The sequence below is a fragment of the Lithobates pipiens genome, unplaced genomic scaffold (assembly GCF_037356315.1).
Source record: "Lithobates pipiens isolate NorthernLeopardFrog02 unplaced genomic scaffold, aLitPip1_a1.2 Scaffold_10, whole genome shotgun sequence".
NCBI lineage: Eukaryota > Metazoa > Chordata > Amphibia > Anura > Ranidae > Lithobates > Lithobates pipiens.
The window spans coordinates 217,365,644-217,383,635 of NW_027507686.1; the positions used below are offsets into that span (position 1 = coordinate 217,365,644).

Genomic DNA, 17,992 nt, shown 5'->3' on the forward strand with positions numbered 1-17,992 from the left:
GCACGTCCTGTCCACCCGACACGCGCTTTGTCATAAAATTTACGTCGTCTGGGGTATACTACAACAGCCAGCTATTAGCTGACTCTGAGTCACAAACTATGGGTGCACTCCTATGACCCACAACAGGCCAAAAAAGCTTTAGCCATACGTGTCTTTTAAGAATGCCAATAAATACAAGTACGTTTTTATTTATAAAATAACAATTTAGGAGAAAATGTATAAAGTTGTTAATGTGACATTCACCGGGTGAATAATTCACTTCACATTAATACACATGGATCATGAAGATACACATGTGGTGAATGTTTGGTGAATGTCATATTCACTTCTTTAAAAATAGCCCCTAAATGTATTTTAAATGTATCTGGTCTAAATGTCGGAGTTTGACTTGGTATCAGCCTGGTGTAATCCTCTATTTAACAGCACTTTTTGAGTGAGTGAGGGGCAGCACTTGGGCATAGCTCCCTACTGTCCCTGATTTCCTTCTCATTTATCCCTCATTTTGGGATGATCTTTATGTTTGTATATAAAATGCACTATTTATCTCGCACATAGTGTTTTCCAGTCAATGCTAAATCTTTCACCTGATTTCTAAATTGCTGCATTTGTAAATTTCAATAGCCAGTATAAAGGAAAAGTAAACACAATTTCAGAAGATAGAGCTGGCAACTACAATAATCCTTAATCCATTTTATTAGTACATGAGAGAGTAAAAAGATATACCAATGAGCAAAAGGAAAAGTAGTGGTAAAAAAATAAATAAAAAAGCACTTGGTGGGAGGCAGGCAATTTAATAATATTTTTTATACAATTCTCCTTTACGGGGGGCGTGGCAGGGGGGTAGGTCCTATGCCTACATACTTTTGCCAATAGGTGTCCCTCATTCCCATCTCAAAAGGTTGGGAGGTACGCTTGGGGACAATTCCGTGTCCTGCATTCACCAAGTGCCAAAGAATATGCTGCCAAGAGGAAAGAGCAGAGAGATGCTGTCAGTTGCTTCTTCTGTTCCATCACAGGTTGAGGGCAGGGATTTGACTAAGTTGTGTTGCTTAACTGCAACAGAAAAGAAGTCCGGTCACCAGCTTGGCTGTGTTGCTTGATATAGAGCAGGGACGTGCGGTGAGGGGCTGGTGAGGCACTGGCAAGTATCAGAGCCAGATACACACGTTACATACGTCGCGATTGTTAGAGCGAGAGCAATAATTCTAGCAGTAGACCTCCTCTGTAACTCTAAAAAATGTGAAAGCCTATGGAGATTTATAAGTACTGAAGTTGCCACCAGTCCACAAGCGTGTGCAATTTTAAAGAGTGACATGTTAGGTATCTATTTACTTAGCGTAAAATCATCTTTCACATCATATAAAAAAAAGGCCTGCCAGGAGGGATCACACAGTGAAGCAATGCTTGTTCTAGGGTTCCACCTTATGTTTCCATTGAAGAACTTCTGCAATGTTTTCCAGATCGTATGCTGTATCCTGTGTTTTACATTTCCTAGCTCATTGCATGAAACTAATCTAGTCTTCCATTAGAAGAAAATATATCTGGTGTAGGTACAGAAGGGCATCTTAGCTTGCTAATAATATGCTTTTATTTTTACTTCCTTTCCCCAGGCACTGAATATAAACCCCCCAATTACAAAGATCATGAGTTTGAGGAGGCCCCCAAGATTACGCATCCACTTGTGAACCGTTCTGTAGTTGCAGGATACAATGCAACCCTCAGCTGTTCTATACGTGGGACACCCAAGGTAAGAGCTTTGTCTTGTTTATATACAGTAAATACACAGACTTGGATACCAGTGGCTTATATATTGATTAAATAATATATGCAAAAATGTACCGTATTTCTTATAGAAAACTATTTTTTTTGCCTTTATCTAGTAGAACAGGGTTTGTCTTTCAATCGTTTTTATTAGTTTTACAAAATAGAGTATTACAACATAATAAGCGTTTTTAGATGGTTGAGAGTAGACTATCAAGAATGGTAAAAGCATACAGTAATATTAAATTTCGAGGGATGCCAATATAGTCCCATATCTCCATCTGGTAGTACTCACAACCGTTAACGGCCAGTCTTGACTCAAAAGGAAAAGAAAACATAATATAAAAAGAGGGAAAAACAAACAAATGAACTACAATGAGGACCGCCTGAGGCTCTATGCAGAGGAGGCAGGCCATCCTGCACCTGTGCTTCAACCGCACAGTCCAGCAAATATGACCTTTTTCCAGGAGTGGTCCAGAAGCAAGGGACTAACCCAGGGGTACAAACCCAGAGTGTCCCCAACAAAGGTATTATTAACAATGTAAATTCAAAGTTATAACAGATTCTGTACTGTGATGCAACATATATGATAAACAACCGATAGGACCAGAAGGCAGAATATAGGGCCGTTGTCATTATTGAGAGCAATTTTGAAAGAAATTCTCAAAAGAGCAAAAGCAGGAAAAGAAGAGAAGGGGAACAGGAAATGTCCTTCCAGGGATCGATCCGGGAGTCCAATGCCATCTTGTCAAGGAGATCACCTCTAGTAATTCAGTATCTGTAAATAAGAGAGCCAGGGGTTCCATGTTTTTTTCAAATAGTAATTGTTTATCTCTTAAGACACTCACATCTTTTCGTGAAGCATAATCCAGGTCAGCTTACATTTCAACAATGGTGAGATCCACCATTGGACTTTTCTACGCAGTGGCTGGCTATTGCGATTTTGGTCACCGAAATTATAAAATAAATCAGTTTGTGTGATTCTGGGGATATTTTCAACCAGTTAATTTAACAATGCTATCTGGGCATCTTGACATGACTGTGGTTGCACAATAAATTAATGAATGGACCTGCATCCAGAAGTGTCTGACTTTAGGACAGGTCCGCCATATGTGAAGGGCTGTCCCCACCTGCCCACAACCCTGGAAACAGGAAGATTAGGGGCCCAGGTACATTTTTTGCAAGTTGTTCAGGTACTAAGTAAGAACAGGTTTTCTCAGGCAGAGTTCCATGGAACCCTAGGGTTCCTCCAGAGGTTGCTAGGGGTTTCTTGCGCAATGAACAATTTCTGATTCTCAGATATGTTTCCACTGACACCACTGATCTTATTAGCTATGTCTAAGGGGATAAGTCTTCCCAATGACCACAAGTGTAAGGAGCATTCTTCCCACTGACCATCATACTAATGTATCCCGAGTTGTAGATGTGGTAATTTTTATCAGGGGTTCCCTGAGACAGGAAAGTTATTTCAAGGGCTCCTATGTCTTGAAAAAGGTTAAAGGTTGCAGTAAAAGATACTGAAATTGTTCTGTAATGTTGAAGATTCATAGCTGACCAAGCCACTTCCTAGAGTGTCAGGGACAGCCTTTATTTTGTACGTTATAATGAGAGCTGAATTTTACTGTCATGCACTGTAGTCTTGTACTATAGGCTGCAGAGACAGAGGCAGCTTTTCCCTGTATTAATTGGCTGATCTCCATCATCAGTGGGGGCAGCCATCCCATGTAAATTTATTTACTCAGTATTACAATATTCTAAGTCAGGTTAGGGCCAGGAAAAAAAGGTCATCCAACAGAAGGGTGTTACTTAAGCCGTGTACACACGTAGCCGTTTGTCCAACGTACTTAGAGCCGTCTATCCGACGTACTTAGTCTGGCTGACTTCCCGCCAGACTGTCCATCGGACTTTCCGAACAGGCTACTTGCCCACACACGGCACTTTTTCAGCGGACTAATACGGCGTACTAAGTCCGCCGTACTATCCGCCCTACTGAACGGACTCGCCCACGCACGCGGAGGAAAGTCCGCTCATTTCGAGCGGGTCTCCAGGTAGGCGGGGCCCGCGAAGGAGACTTCGCTGGCCCCGCCACCTGGTATGGACTTAAAGGGGAACCCTAACGCCAAAAAAGATCAGCGTGGGGGTCCCCCCAAAGTCCACAACAGACCCTTGTCCGAGCACACTACCCGGCCGGCCAGGAAAGGAGGGGCGAGCGAGCGCCCCCCCTCCTAAGCCGTACCAGGCCGCGTGCCCTCAACATGGGGGGTGCCTTGGGGAAGGGGGGGCCGCGCGCCCCCCCCACCCCAAAGCACCTTGTCCCCATGTTGATGAGGACAAGGGCCTCTTCCCGACAACCCTGACCGTTGGTTGTCGGGGTCTGCGGGCGGGGGGCTTATCGGAATCCGGGAGACCCCTTCAATAAGGGGGCCCCCGGATACCGGCCCCCCACCCTATGTGAATGAGTATGGGGTACAATGTACCCCTACCCATTCACCTGTAAAATAAAGTACAAAAAAAACACAACACACAAGATAAAATAATTTATTGCACAGCTCCGGGGGTCTTCCGTCTTCGAGGGTCTTCTCGCCGGACTCCTCCGCTATCTTCTTGTAGCTCTTTTACTAGCGGAGGAGCCCGGCTTTCTTCCTCGCCGCCGCCCTCTTCTTCCGACTTCGGGGGTCTTGTCCCCCTCTTCGGTTCTTCTGCCGGGCCACCGCGCCTTCTTCTAGCTCTTTTACAGGCGGTGGCCCGGTCTTCTGTTGCTGCCGCCGCCTTCCGTTCTTCTTCTTCTTCTCCTGGAGATGTTGACTCGACGTTCTCTCCGGCCGCAATGCCAGGGACGCGCTGCGCTGCGACTTATATAGGGACAAGGGGCGGTGTCACATGGGTTGATGTCACATGGGTTGGTGTCACATGGTGACCCCGCCCCCTTACGATGTCACAGTCCCGGAGGATGCTGGGACTGTCGCCATGTGACATCAACCCATGTGACCAACCCATGTGACACCGCCCCTTGTCCCTATATAAGTCGCAGCGCAGCGCGTCCCTGGCATTGCGGCCGGAGAGGACGTCGAGTCAACATCTCCAGGAGAAGAAGAAGAAGAAGAAGAACGGAAGGCGGCGGCGACAGAAGACCCGAACCGAAGAGGGGGACAAGACCCCCAAAGTCGGAAGAAGAGGGCGGCGGCGAGGAAGAAAGCCGGACTCCTCCGCTAGTAAAAGAGCTACAAGAAGATAGCGGAGGAGTCTGGCGAGAAGACCCCCGAAGACGGAAGACCCCCGGAGCTGTGCAATAAATTATTTTATCTTATGTGTTGTGTTTTTTTTGTACTTTATTTTACAGGTGAATGGGTAGGGGTACATTGTACCCCATACTCATTCACATAGGGTGGGGGGCGGTATCCGGGGGCCCCCTTATTGAAGGGGGCTCCCGGATTCCAATAAGCCCCCCGCCCGCAGACCCTGACAACCAACAGCCAGGGTTGTCGGGAAGAGGCCCTTGTCCTCATCAACATGGGGACAAGGTGCTTTGGGGTGGGGGGACCGCGCGGCCCCCCCTTCCCCAAGGCACCCCCCATGTTGAGGGCACCCGGCCTGGTACGGCTCAGGGGGGGGCGCTCGCTCGCCCCTCCTTTTCTGGCCGGCCGGGTAGCGTGCTCGGACAAGGGTCTGTTGTGGACTTTGGGGGGACCCCCACGCCGTTTTTTTTCGGCGTTGGGGTTCCCCTTTAAATCCATACCAGGTGGCGGGGCCAGCGACGTCTCCTTTGCGGGCCCCGCCTACCTGGAGACCCGCTCAAAATGAGCGGACTTTTCTCCGGGCGGGAAAAGTCCGTTCATTTCAAAAGTACGGCGGACTGGCATACACACGGCCGGATTGTCCACCGAAATGCGAGTCCGGCGAGAAGATTGGAGTGCAAAACTACATTCTAAGTCCGCTGTACTTTCGGGTCAAAAAAGTATGCCGGAGGCTACACACGGGGGGATTGTTTGGCGGACTTGAGTTTGCCGGACTTTTCCACCCGCTTGTTTGATCGTGTGTACGCGGCATTAGGGTGCCAAAAGCTGTGTCCTTGGGCTCCAGTGATGGACATCAAACCCTGGTTGTACTATACAATAAAAGTATTGTGTTGGAAATGAGTGGAGAGAAGTTTCTGAGTGAATAAGGAAATTGAACCTTCTGTGAAGTGGCTTAGATACGTAGACATTGTTTATGGATTTATGGAAAACATTAGCACAACATTAATAAATCGATTGGCCAACAGCTACATCTTGGTGGACACTGTACCAATTAATGGTGGGAAGTGTGTGCTGAGGCATTAGACAAGGCTTGTGCAAACCCAATCAATCTATGACTGTGTCCTCACACACGTTTATTAGCTGTAGGTAATTACAGATAAAACAAAGGTTACAGGTTATGATGGGGGGAAGTTCGATTTTTTGGTCCTCAATTAGAGTAGGAGCATGGCCGCCCTGGAATTGCTACTTCTTTGAACAAAGGTATCAGTTGAGGTGCTGTGAACATTCTGCAAAGATGTTCTATCATGAACTGTAACAGACAAGTGTACCTAGGAGGAGATGCCAGACCAGACACAGGAAGGGTATTGTAACCTCCCCAGAAAGTATCCACAAGGACAAGTGTCAAAGACTGGGCAAAGAGAAGCCTAGACTAGTGTATCTAACCAAGGACTGAAACAACAAAAGATTAACAAATGCAATGATTACTGGTATATATATATATATATATATATATATATATATATATATATATATATAGAGAGAGAGAGAGAGAGAGAGAGAGAGAGAGAGAGAGAGAGAGAGAGAGAGAGAGAGAGAGAGAGAGAGAGAGACCAACATGCTTCTCGGTGTAACGCAATGGGTAATAGCCCTGAAGTGGCATATTAATGCATATCCCAATTGATCAAATAAATCAGAGGATGAACACACTTCTAATAAAGGAAGATATGGCCAGCATTACACAAGATACATTACACCAAATCCACACAAAGTGGGGCCCAGTTAACCCTAAGGAGACAACTGTAATACCAGCCTAGCATACTTTATAATTACCACCAAGACAAGCCCCAAGCTCACAAAGGGAAAAAGTTTTTTTTGCTTTCCATTACCTTTTACTTATACTGATACTGATCATTTGTTAGTTTTGACTACTCCTGTTGTTAACACATTTTTAGATTGTAGCTTGACTAGCTATCAATAAAAAAAAACAAAAAAAAACATTGGTAATTAAAATATGAAATACTAATACAATACTATAGAACTGAAAGAGAGAGAAAATGATAGAGATATTTTGTTTGGGCCAGAATATCACAGAGGATGGTGTTGAAAATGGGCCAAGAAATTTGTTCTGTGCTCCCTTGTGGGTGCAGACCAACCTCAAAACAACCTGTTAATTCAGACAGTCATGCAAATGAAAGCTGCACTCCACATATTCCATACTGAACAATAAAGTTTATTGAATGCCAGAATACACAGAGTTTAGCTTTCCTTTGTATAACTGTTACATTCCCACCACCTGAATGTACCTCTATTGGTGACTTGTTTTGGTTTTGTCAGCATTCCTATGTTGGAATCATTATAAGTGTTTAATTAAAAAAGATGTTCATACCCAAAGAGTATTTTTATCATTTTTTATTAGTTTCTTTGCTACTTTATAAGAGATGTAAAATAATTCTCACAATTCCTGACCTTTTCTACCATCTGTTGACTTTCTACAGCCCAAGGTTACTTGGTACAAGAACAAGATGGACCTGTCTGGAGAGGCTCGTTACAGGTCTTTCAGTAAGCAAGGAGTACTGACCCTAGAATTGAGAAAGCCTAGCCCCTTCGATGGAGGTGTCTACACTTGTAAAGCTGTGAATGAACATGGAGCAGCAGAGACTGAATGCAGACTGGAAGTCCGAGGTGAGTTTTGGATATATAATCTGTCTGCAAGCATTTCTCCGTAAATATTCACATCAACCCATACTTTTACCATAAGACCATAAACATTGGACTGGACTAAACCATCCTTAAGTAATATTATGTACTTCCATTGAACTACTACTACTTTGGAAGTGTGGCCATTTCACAGAATGTCAACCTGCTTGGTTTTGGCCAAGAATTACACTTTGATAATACCCCTTATACAAGTAGGACTAATATGTGAAACATAGAAATTCTATTTTAAATGCAATCAACCTCGCGGATCAATCTTTCTAAAATGAGAACAGTTCTTGGTGGAAGGAATCAAATCAGGTCCTCCAATTCATTTGCTGATATTTCTCTTGAGACAATCTAAATACTATTGGCTAGTTTGTTGTCAAGTGGTGGGCACATGTCTGTTGTTGATACATAGAATTAACACACATTTGTCCATAAATGCAAATGCTGCAACTTAGGGAGCAAAGCCCCACCCCGGAAGCTAAGCTGTGATGATCCATTAATCACCTGTCTAATAGGAACAGTTTGGTGGTCACTTTCCTCTGTTAAGGAAACATTGAGTTGCCCATGTTTAGCTCTGGGTATGTAGGTTAGCCCTGCAGTCAGGAAATTAGGCAAACAGTAACAAAATGAAGCAAGGGGCAAAAAGGGGCAAGTTAGAGTGCAGTATGTTAGTTCTGTCACCCTAAGACTGAAAGTGTATTATTGGCCAAATCATCAGGTGTAAATAAAAAAAATCTTGAAAAAAAGAAAAAAAAATGCAGCCATAACATCTAAGGAATAGTAAGCTGCAATATATTACATTTTTGTTTTTGAGTTGAAATACTTTTTAAATGATGCTTTATCTCAGAGAGTAGGAGTCTGTATTGGTGACAATGACAAAGTGTTAGTCCACCTATGCAGTCCATGAACACCATTCCATAACATTAAACTAATTCTATTTTAAAGATATGCATTTATGTTCCTTCCATACCTGTAGGCTAATTAGCCTACAGGTATGGAAGGAGCATAAATGCATATCTTTAAAAATAGGATTAGTTTAATTTCCTTACAGAGCGAAACCTGCAAATGCTTCTGATAGTTTTCACAGCTCCATTCTGTCCTCTTTTCTAGGAAGGACCAGTTATTAAAATGAGTGCCCCATAGTGGTACAAGAGCGAGCGCCGTCCTTCTGAGCCTTGCGCATGTGCAGCATTATCTCTTATTGTGGTATATTACATCAGCAGCTGCAATGCTCTGTCTCCCATCACAGCATGATGTGCATGTGTGGGGCTCAGAAGGAGGACAGCACTCACTTTTTTACTTCTAGAGGGCTCTCGCCCTAACAGCTGGCCTGGTCCACCCTAGAAAAGAGAACAGTGCAGAGCTGTAAAACGATCAGCATTGTTAAATTAACTGTTTGAGGCAGACTTCACTCCATGCACAAATGGTCTGTTGGTATGGGAGGCGCACAAATGCAGATTTTTAGATTGTTGGAATAGATTTGTTTAGAATTATGGCGTTTGTGGACTGCATAGAGTATTTTTTTTTTTTTTTGTTTTTGTTTTTTATAAAGGTGAGCTAACCCTTTAATAGTACTATAAACAGCAAGAGACGGGTCGGGATGGGATTGTCCCATTGGAATTTTGGGGAGGAATATGACTTAGGCCTGTGGAGTTGGAATTACCCTAACAAAGCTTTTAATCTTGTAAATAATGATTTCTGTTTTCTTCTACAGTTCCCCAGTAAATGACTGGATGGTGGCTGGCAGGTAGGTGTCCTTTGGGTGCTTTATGGGGGCTGTACATCTATAATTTGTCCTTACACTCTGATATGGTATCAATGTTCAGTGTTCAGGTAGAGGTTCCTACTAGGGATCTAAACACTAGACAGCTTTATAATGGTCTGTGTTGATGGGCTTTTGTTCAGGTCACATGGGGTTCGCAGTCCCATGCAAATGGATAGGATTGCAAAACCTGCTTGAAGCAGGTCAAATGCATGCGAGAAGCAGGTCAACTGCAGATCCAATGCATCCAATTAATCTATTATTGCAAATTAATGTTAAACTGATGGCATCGACACAAGCCCAATCTCACAGAAACAGGCCCTAATAACTCTAACTGGAAGGATCCATGCAGGGAGGTGTCCCGAGGGTGCTCTATGGGGAAATGTATGTCTCTGATCTGTCCTTACATTGTAATATGGCACCATTGTTAAACTGAAAGAAACTTTATTTTTTTCCATTTGCGATAGAGTAAGGGATGGTTATAACCCTTGTGTGCTATCTGTGTACCCATTGGGTAGATTTCCCTTCACTGTCCATAGCCAAACAAGAAGGAAGAAGAAATCCCCCAAAGTAAGAGAATCCCTGTTTTGTCTCCAGGGTCACCAGAACTAGTGTACCCAATTAGATTTTACCTTATTTCCTGTTATGGGAACAACCCACAATTTGTGATTTTCCTTCACGTTCCGCAATAACAGTAAAGAGGACAAATAGGGTAAATCTCCCTGACAGCAATGAAAACCTGACGTTCTAATCCCTCTCCTCCCAATCCAAAACTGAAAAAAGGTTTTGTCTTCAGTTATACTTTATTTTTTATGTAGAACTTCCTTCTAAAAATCTGAACACAAGACAGCTCTATTGTAATTATAACTGGAGGGATTCTGGCAGGGAGGTGTCCTAAGGGCACTCTACAGGGGCCATATATCTCTGATCTGTCCCTAAATTGTAATAGGGTACCATTGTTAAACTAGAACTAAAGGCAAGAAAAGCCGCTCCAGGTGAGTGAGCCTCTGGTTAATCCCCACACACACTAGTCAGGTGCTAGCCCAGCTCACATGCTGTGTAACCTAAGGAAATTATTCCGGAGGACTGCACTTCCAAAAATCCTTTTATTGAACTTTCATATAGCAAGTGGTTGACAGATGGAGCAGGGGACAAAAAGGTAGACGCGTTTCGCACAAGCGTTAGCACTTAGTCATTACATCTCATCACATAATTATGACTGGAGGGATTCTGGCAGGGAGGTGTCCTAAGGGCACTCTACAGGGGCCATATATCTCTGATCTGTCCCTACATTGTAATAGGGTAACATTGTTAAACTGGAACTAAAGGCAAAACTTCCTTTTTTTCAATTTTAGATAGAGTGAGGGATGGTTATGACCCCTGTAAGTTTTTTTAGCCATCTTTATACCTATTGGGTAGATTTCTCTTCCCTTTATGCCCATAGCCAAACAAGGAGGAAGAAATCCCCCCAATGCAAGAGAATCCCTGTTTGTCTCCAGGATCACCAGAACTAGTGTCCCGAATTGGAGGATTTTCTCTAATTTCCTGTTATGGGAACAACCCAAAATTTGTTATTTTCCTTCACTTTCGTCAATAACGGTAAAGAGGACGAATACAGAAGGTGAATCTCCCTAACAGGGGCACAAGCAGCAATGAAAACCTTACGTTCTGATCCATCTCCTCTCCATCCAAAACTGTAAAAAAAGGTTTTGGCTTTAGTTATACTTTTATTTTTTATGTAGAACTTCCTGTTTAAAAATCTGAACACAAGCTCTATTATAATTATAACTAAAAGGATCCAGGAAGGGAGGGCCCTCTAAAGGGGCTGTATATCTCTGATCTGTCCTTACATTGTAGGATGCATGAATGTTCCGTTTCTGTGTAGTGCTTTCCACTAGGCATGTGAACACAAGACAGACTTATTATATCTACGTATATTATTTGGGCTCTGTAATCATCAATGTGTTTAAAGAACCATAACTGGTAAAAATAACCCGTCCAGAAGCCATGGATTACATTTCAAGGATCACTGAGAACATATCTGCCTGCTTACTCTGTGTCTTTAAAGGAAAAAGACATCTTGTGGTTCTTGGAGGTATACCCTTCCCTGTGACAGCTGGCAGTATGGCCGGATACAGGATTGTAGTCAGTGGAAGCTTGGCATCGTCTTCTCGTGTAAATCTAGACAGCTGTCAGTAGAGCTCAGTTGGGTCGTGCTATAAAGTGCCGTAACTGTCACGTTTACAAGCAGGTTTTATTGGGTCCAGGAACACAGCCGTCTTCTTGGGTCCAACACAGTACTAGGGGAATTAATGTGAGCCGTCTACGATGGCCATAAAACATGAGATAAGGAGAGTGGTGGGAATGAGTCTGCCCAATGTATTGGGTGTGAGCCATACACAAGTGGGGGGGGGGGGGGGGGGGGATTTGTTCAGTATTGGGAATGTACCCACTACACGGCATCACTCAGTGGTATGTTATAATGGCCAGTGACCAGGAACCCTACTGACTGCAAGACAAAAATCAGCGGCTTATTGTTAAAAAAATACTCCAAACGATTGTGTTAAAAAAATATATACATTTTATAATAAGAGGGGTGACCAGAGCACCACATTCCGAATTGATCATATTTAAAAATACAATAATCCATTAGATATAGGAGTCAGAGAGCGTATCTTAAAATCATAGACTTGACCTATATTACATATACAAAAAAATGAAGGCCCACAAGGTAATGCTACTCACCCCAAATGGTACACTGTGCAAAAAAGAAAACTGCATTCCCACAGGGTTTTTTTTTTTATACATCAAAGGATAAGTCAAACAAATGCAAACATTGTTATACATGATATTATATGTTTATATAATAAAAAAAAAAAAATATATATATATATATATATATATATATATATATTATAATAATATGATTATATATATCATATATATATATATATATATATATATATATATATATATATATATATATATATATATATATATATATATATAAAATTATTATTATACGCGATTTATACAGTGCCAACAGTCTACGCAGCATTTTACAATGTATAGGGGGGACAATGATGATATTGATATGATATGATATTATACATGATTTTATTGTTACAAAAATTTAAACCAATTTATAGCTTAAAATATGACACAAAAAAACAGCGATAACCCTGATAAAGACAGACAAGAAATGTCCTCAGTATTGATCCCATTCTTTAGAGGCATTTGTTGGCAGAATCAACACTGATGAATTGATTCCTTGTATAAAAGTCAATACCTGCCTCTATCGGGGTTATCACAGTTATCACGGGGTTACAGTTTGTTTGTGTCATATTGGGGTTCCAATATTACCAGAGCTCATATTTTAAGCTCTACGTTGGTTTTGAATTTTGTAACAAACTCATGAATTTTATAACAATTTTTCTATTTGACTTATCCTTTGCTGCATAAAAAAATCCCTGGGGGAATCTAATATCTTTCTTAATACATATACAAAAAAATATTTTTAGAAACCATTTGGTCCGGGTTCACACAAGTGTGAATTGGATGCGGCTTTCCTCGCATCCAATTTGCATGACAAGAGAGTGTGCCCAGCTCCCAAGGGAGCCGGTTCACATATCTCTGTGGTGGCGGAGCAGATTTCACATGGGTCCTGTGCGTCTTTGGCTTTGTTTTGGGTGCGAATGCAGGCAAAAATTCTGGCTCAATTTGTCCCTGAAACGGAGAACAGGGATGCACCGGACTCCTGCTGTGAGCTGCGTCCACACTAAAAGTGAACCCAGCCTCAAAAATAATCATTATAGTTAAAAGCGGACCTTCAGCCATTATTTCAACTTTCCAGCTATTAAATCTTCTGCCCTTGTTGTTTTAACTTTGGATAGTTAAAAAAAAATTTCTGCCAGTGAATACCTTATAAGCCCACTTTCTGTTTCTTGTCTGGTAGAAAGCCTAGGCTTAAGGCATCGTGTACAGTTCTCTCAATACAAATACACACTTGTAAAGGTTTGCCAGGAAGGGAGGGGCATGAGTCATAAGAGGCCCAATAAGAGCTGCAGAGCTGGAGGTGTGCCTCTGTGTAAATCAAGGAAGCGAACAGGCAGCAGCTTCAGTTGCCCACAGTTAAAATGGATGCAGCCACACTCATTGGAGGGAGATTTCTACAGCATATTTGGCAAGTACAGAATCAGAGTATATATAAAATAACATGCAAAGTCGTTGGAGGGAAGCTCCAGAATGGCGAAGATGTTTTTATTACAAATTATGTGAGCAGACTGCAGCTCCTCTTTAACTCCACAATATATTTTTGTTAATATATCCCCCTAGCCTCTTAAACAACCACCTCTAAATGCAGATATACAATGCATACCATATCCATATACGTAGCGTTTAAAATTTGTTATTTTATGTATACAGTATGTACAACTATTACTATTGTTTGTATTGTTATTTATCCAGCTTGTCTGTAAGTTCCCTGACTTGCAATTTAGCAAAATAAATTCATGTACCTCTTGCTCTTTCCTCTGCAGGAAGAAGGATTTGATCTTGGAATTCGCCATCCGTATTCTTCAGTCATTTTATAACAGACACAAATACAACTCCCATACACACTACAATGTTCTCATTACTGCATATCCACAGATTGTATTGTACTGTCACTCTGATACTTGGCTTTGTATTCTGCAGAAGACATGAGCTTGGATTGATGGTTTTTGTTGTTGATATTTTCTAGACTCTGTGACGGGTAGGTGAAATAATAGTAATAATAGTGCCATAATAAAATCTGTAAGTACATTAAGTGATTTTGGAAGGTGAAATAAAACAATAAAGAATGCAGAATATTTTAAGAGTGAGTTTTCTTTGTGTGCGTTCTTCTCTAACACAGAGTGAGCCGCATCCATCCCTGTATGGTGCATCGGTCAACCCCACAGTATCCTTTAGTACCCATTCACAGGCACAAAGTCGTGTAATTTTGACGCATTTTTACCACATTTTTGCTGCGATTTTGTACAAAAAAAGTTCCAGAACTTGTCTGAGCTTCAGGCGTTTTGGAGTTGCGATGTGAACCATCTGCATAGAGAATAAAAGATTTTTTTCCCCTCTTGCGTTTTGGATCTTCAGGCTTCAAGCTACAAAATGCTCAGGTGTAAATGGGGCCTTAAAGGTAAAGTGAAGCCTCAGTTTAACCGGTTCCCGACCAGCGCACACCGATGTACGTCAGCAGAATGGCACGGGCAGGCATATTGGCGTACAGGTACGTCCAATCTTCAATGCCGTCCTGCCATCACGGCGCGCTCGCGTGCCGGTCGGGACCCCCGTGAGTCCGGACGTGGGTCCTGCGGACTTGATCGCCACGGGCATACCCGCGATCGTCTCACGGGACGGCTGAATGGAGAAATGCCATTGTAAACAGCATTTCTCCATTCTGCCTAGCAACTAGTGACGCTGATCTCTGCTCTTTGTGATTGGAGTAGAGATCAGTGTTCACTAAATGAAAGCCCAACCCCCCACAGTTAGTAACACACCCCTAGGAACACTTAACCCCTACACTGCCACCCACTGGTTAACCCCTTCACTGCCAGTGTCATTTATACAGGAATCACTGCATTTATATAGCAGTGATTGCTGTATAACTGACAATGGTCCCAAAAATGTGTCGCAGTCACAATAAAAATCGCTGTTTGCCACCATTACTAGCAAAAAAATAAAAATAAATTATTAATAAAAATGCCATAAAACTATCCCCTTTTTTGTAAACGCTATAACTTTTGCGCAAACCAATCAATCGCTTATTGCGATTTTTTTTACCAAAAATATGTAGAAGAATACGTATCAGCCTAAACCGAGGGAAAAAAATGCTTTTTTATATAATTTTGGGGGATATTTATTATAACAAAAAGTAAAAAATAATGCGTTTTTTTCAAAATTGTCGCTCTAATTTTGTTTATAGCGCAAAAAATAAAAACCGCAGGGGCGATCAAATACCACCAAAAGAAAGCTCTATTTGTGGGAAAAAAAGGATATAAATTTTTTTCGGGAGACACGTCGCACAACCGCACACTTGTCAGTTAAAGCGACGCAGTGCCGAATCACAAAAAGTGGTCTGGTCTTTGACCAGCAAAATGGTCCGGTCTGTAAGTGGTTAAAGACTGATGACCATGGACGTTACAGGTTGAAAAGTCCCCTAGCGTAAAGCCTTGTACACACGGTCAGATTATTGGATGAGTTTTCGTCAGTTTTTTGTTGCATGTTAGTCTCAAATTGAAAGTGAAGAGGGAACTCACCATCAGAAAATTTTCGTAAGACCGAATTCAACGTCAGAAGTGACGTAATGTTTTGAATTGTTTTGTATGCATTCTTTCATTTCTGAGCATGCCTAGTCTTGCTCTTCAGATTTATTTTTTGGGCCGATAACTGTACCAATCAAAAGAAAATCAGACGTTGTGGTCACATCAGACAAAAATTTTGGAGCCTGCACAACCAGTTCTTGTCTGCCGAAAATTTGTAATCGGCTTCAAAAGCAGCATACTAACGATCATAAAATCGGCAGAGCGTTCATCGGACGAAAATTTAACTTCAGATTTTCTGAGAGTGTGTACGGGCCCTTAGATTCCCGGCTCTCTTCTGCACCCAGGGAGCAAGAGGTGGCATGTACAACCAAGTGGAAAAAAGAGGTGGAAGGTGCGTGATCTGACTCTTGGATCAAGATGATAGTTTGAGACAGTTACAACATTCTTTACAGCACAAGGCAACACTCTGATAAGAGGCACTTATAACCCCCACAGAAGTAACTGCCTCTTGTTCTTAAACTGATGCATGCAGGCTTCAATTTCTATATAATCTCTAATGAAGGTACAATTGTCAGACATATATGGAATCCCCATAAAAAAAACATACAAAACATATCTCTCTACTCTATATAGAGCGCTGGGATATGGACAGCTCTAGAGCCAAGGAGAAGCCATCACTTACCATGTGATACACCTCCCAACTAACCACTCCTTTTTTACATTGGTCCATATTGTACAGACTTCTTTTCTTCAAGGCTCTGATGAAGAGGGAACTCTTCGAAACCTGTCAGCCCACCTTTGAGCACTTGCCCCTGTATGGGCATGTCTAATTTCTAATTTTTAATGTGTATATTTTGTAACCCCGTTTTTATAAATACGTAGACACTTTTTATATGCATTTATCCATTTTGTATATGAATAAACTGTATCATCTTGATCCAAGCATCAGATCACGTGCCTTTCACCTCTTTTTTCCACTTGGCCTTCTTCGGACCACCCCTGGTCAGTTTAGGCAGAGGGACACGCATGATCATCTTTTATTTTCCTTCCTTTGAAAGTACTACTACCCTATACTAACAACGCCTTCACGAGCGCAGGAGTAATTCTTTTTATGTTTATATTTTCATTGGCGCTTACAACCACCTGTACAAGTGAATGGCTGTATGCGGCTGCTCTCATGTAAACGCCAATGTTCCTGTGCAAAGGCGTGTACCCACACATATGAGTGATGTATTTCCCTGAACACCCCTGTCCATCTGTGTTTTCACAACTGTGGCCACATACAGGCATTTGCTTGTATGGGTAGCTGAACACGTCACCTGCAGCTCTTGGGCTCGGGAAAGCATTGGGAGTTTTACGCAAGAGGACTTTTCAGCCTGTAAGTGAGCGTGTGCATGAGGCCTTAATCGTCTAAATACATTCAGATACATCCAAATAAAAGGCATGCAAAGTCTTGCCCGTGGTTTTCTTTAGAGCCAGAGTTTTCCTGAAACAAAACTTCTTTCAAATGGGTGTACAGGTATGTCCCTTTAAATTTTCCGCCATTCCAACGCGTGCGCACCGACGGCAGGGCTTGCGCGCCGCCGGGACCTCCGTGAGTCGGGTCGCGGGTCCCACGGACTCTACCACCACGGGGATACCCGTGATCGTCTCATGGGGAGGAAGAACGGGGAGATGGTAATGTAAACAAGCATCTCCCCCCGTTCTGCCTAGTGACAGTGTCACTGACCAAAGCTCCCTGTCATTGGGAGCAGAGATCAGTGACGTGTCACACGTAGCCACGCTCCCCACAGTTAGAAACACACCTCAGGGCACTCTTAACGCTTACCCTGCCCCCCTAGTGGTTAACCCCTTTACTGCCAGTGTCATTCACACAGGAATCAGTGCATTTGTATAGCACTGATTGCTGTGTAAATGACAATGGTCCCAAAAATGTCAGATGTGTCCGCCATAATGTATGCAGTTGAAATGTATAGCTGATTTGAACTAAAATGAGCAAGCCGTTAAAGGCACAAGGTCAGAAATGGAAGCCCACATATTCAGTAGCTTTGGCACGTCTTCTTTAAAAACAAACCTGTACCATTCCAGGTATTAAAATAACAGACAATATAAAAATCACAGACATGTCCGTATTTACCCATTCTTGTTTCACTAAAGAGGACCTCAACCGTGTAAGTTGTGCCTAAGCATTCAAACTGAGAGCTAAGGACTAGTCACCAGTATTGCTAGTA

General features: G+C 42.4%; 1 protein-coding gene across 1 annotated transcript in view; it reads left to right on the forward strand.

The window, feature by feature from the left end:
- MYBPC3 (myosin binding protein C3) overlaps nt 1-14,318 on the forward strand; it is a 207,008-nt gene extending 192,690 nt beyond the window's left edge. Inside the window, exons 29-32 of the mRNA XM_077461101.1 lie at nt 1,611-1,747; nt 7,493-7,679; nt 9,415-9,447; nt 14,001-14,318. Coding sequence (XP_077317227.1) covers nt 1,611-1,747; nt 7,493-7,679; nt 9,415-9,425 — 335 coding nt within the window. The 3' untranslated portion in view covers nt 9,426-9,447; nt 14,001-14,318. The remainder of the gene's footprint in view (nt 1-1,610; nt 1,748-7,492; nt 7,680-9,414; nt 9,448-14,000) is intronic.
- The last annotated feature ends 3,674 nt before the right edge of the window (nt 14,319-17,992 follow it).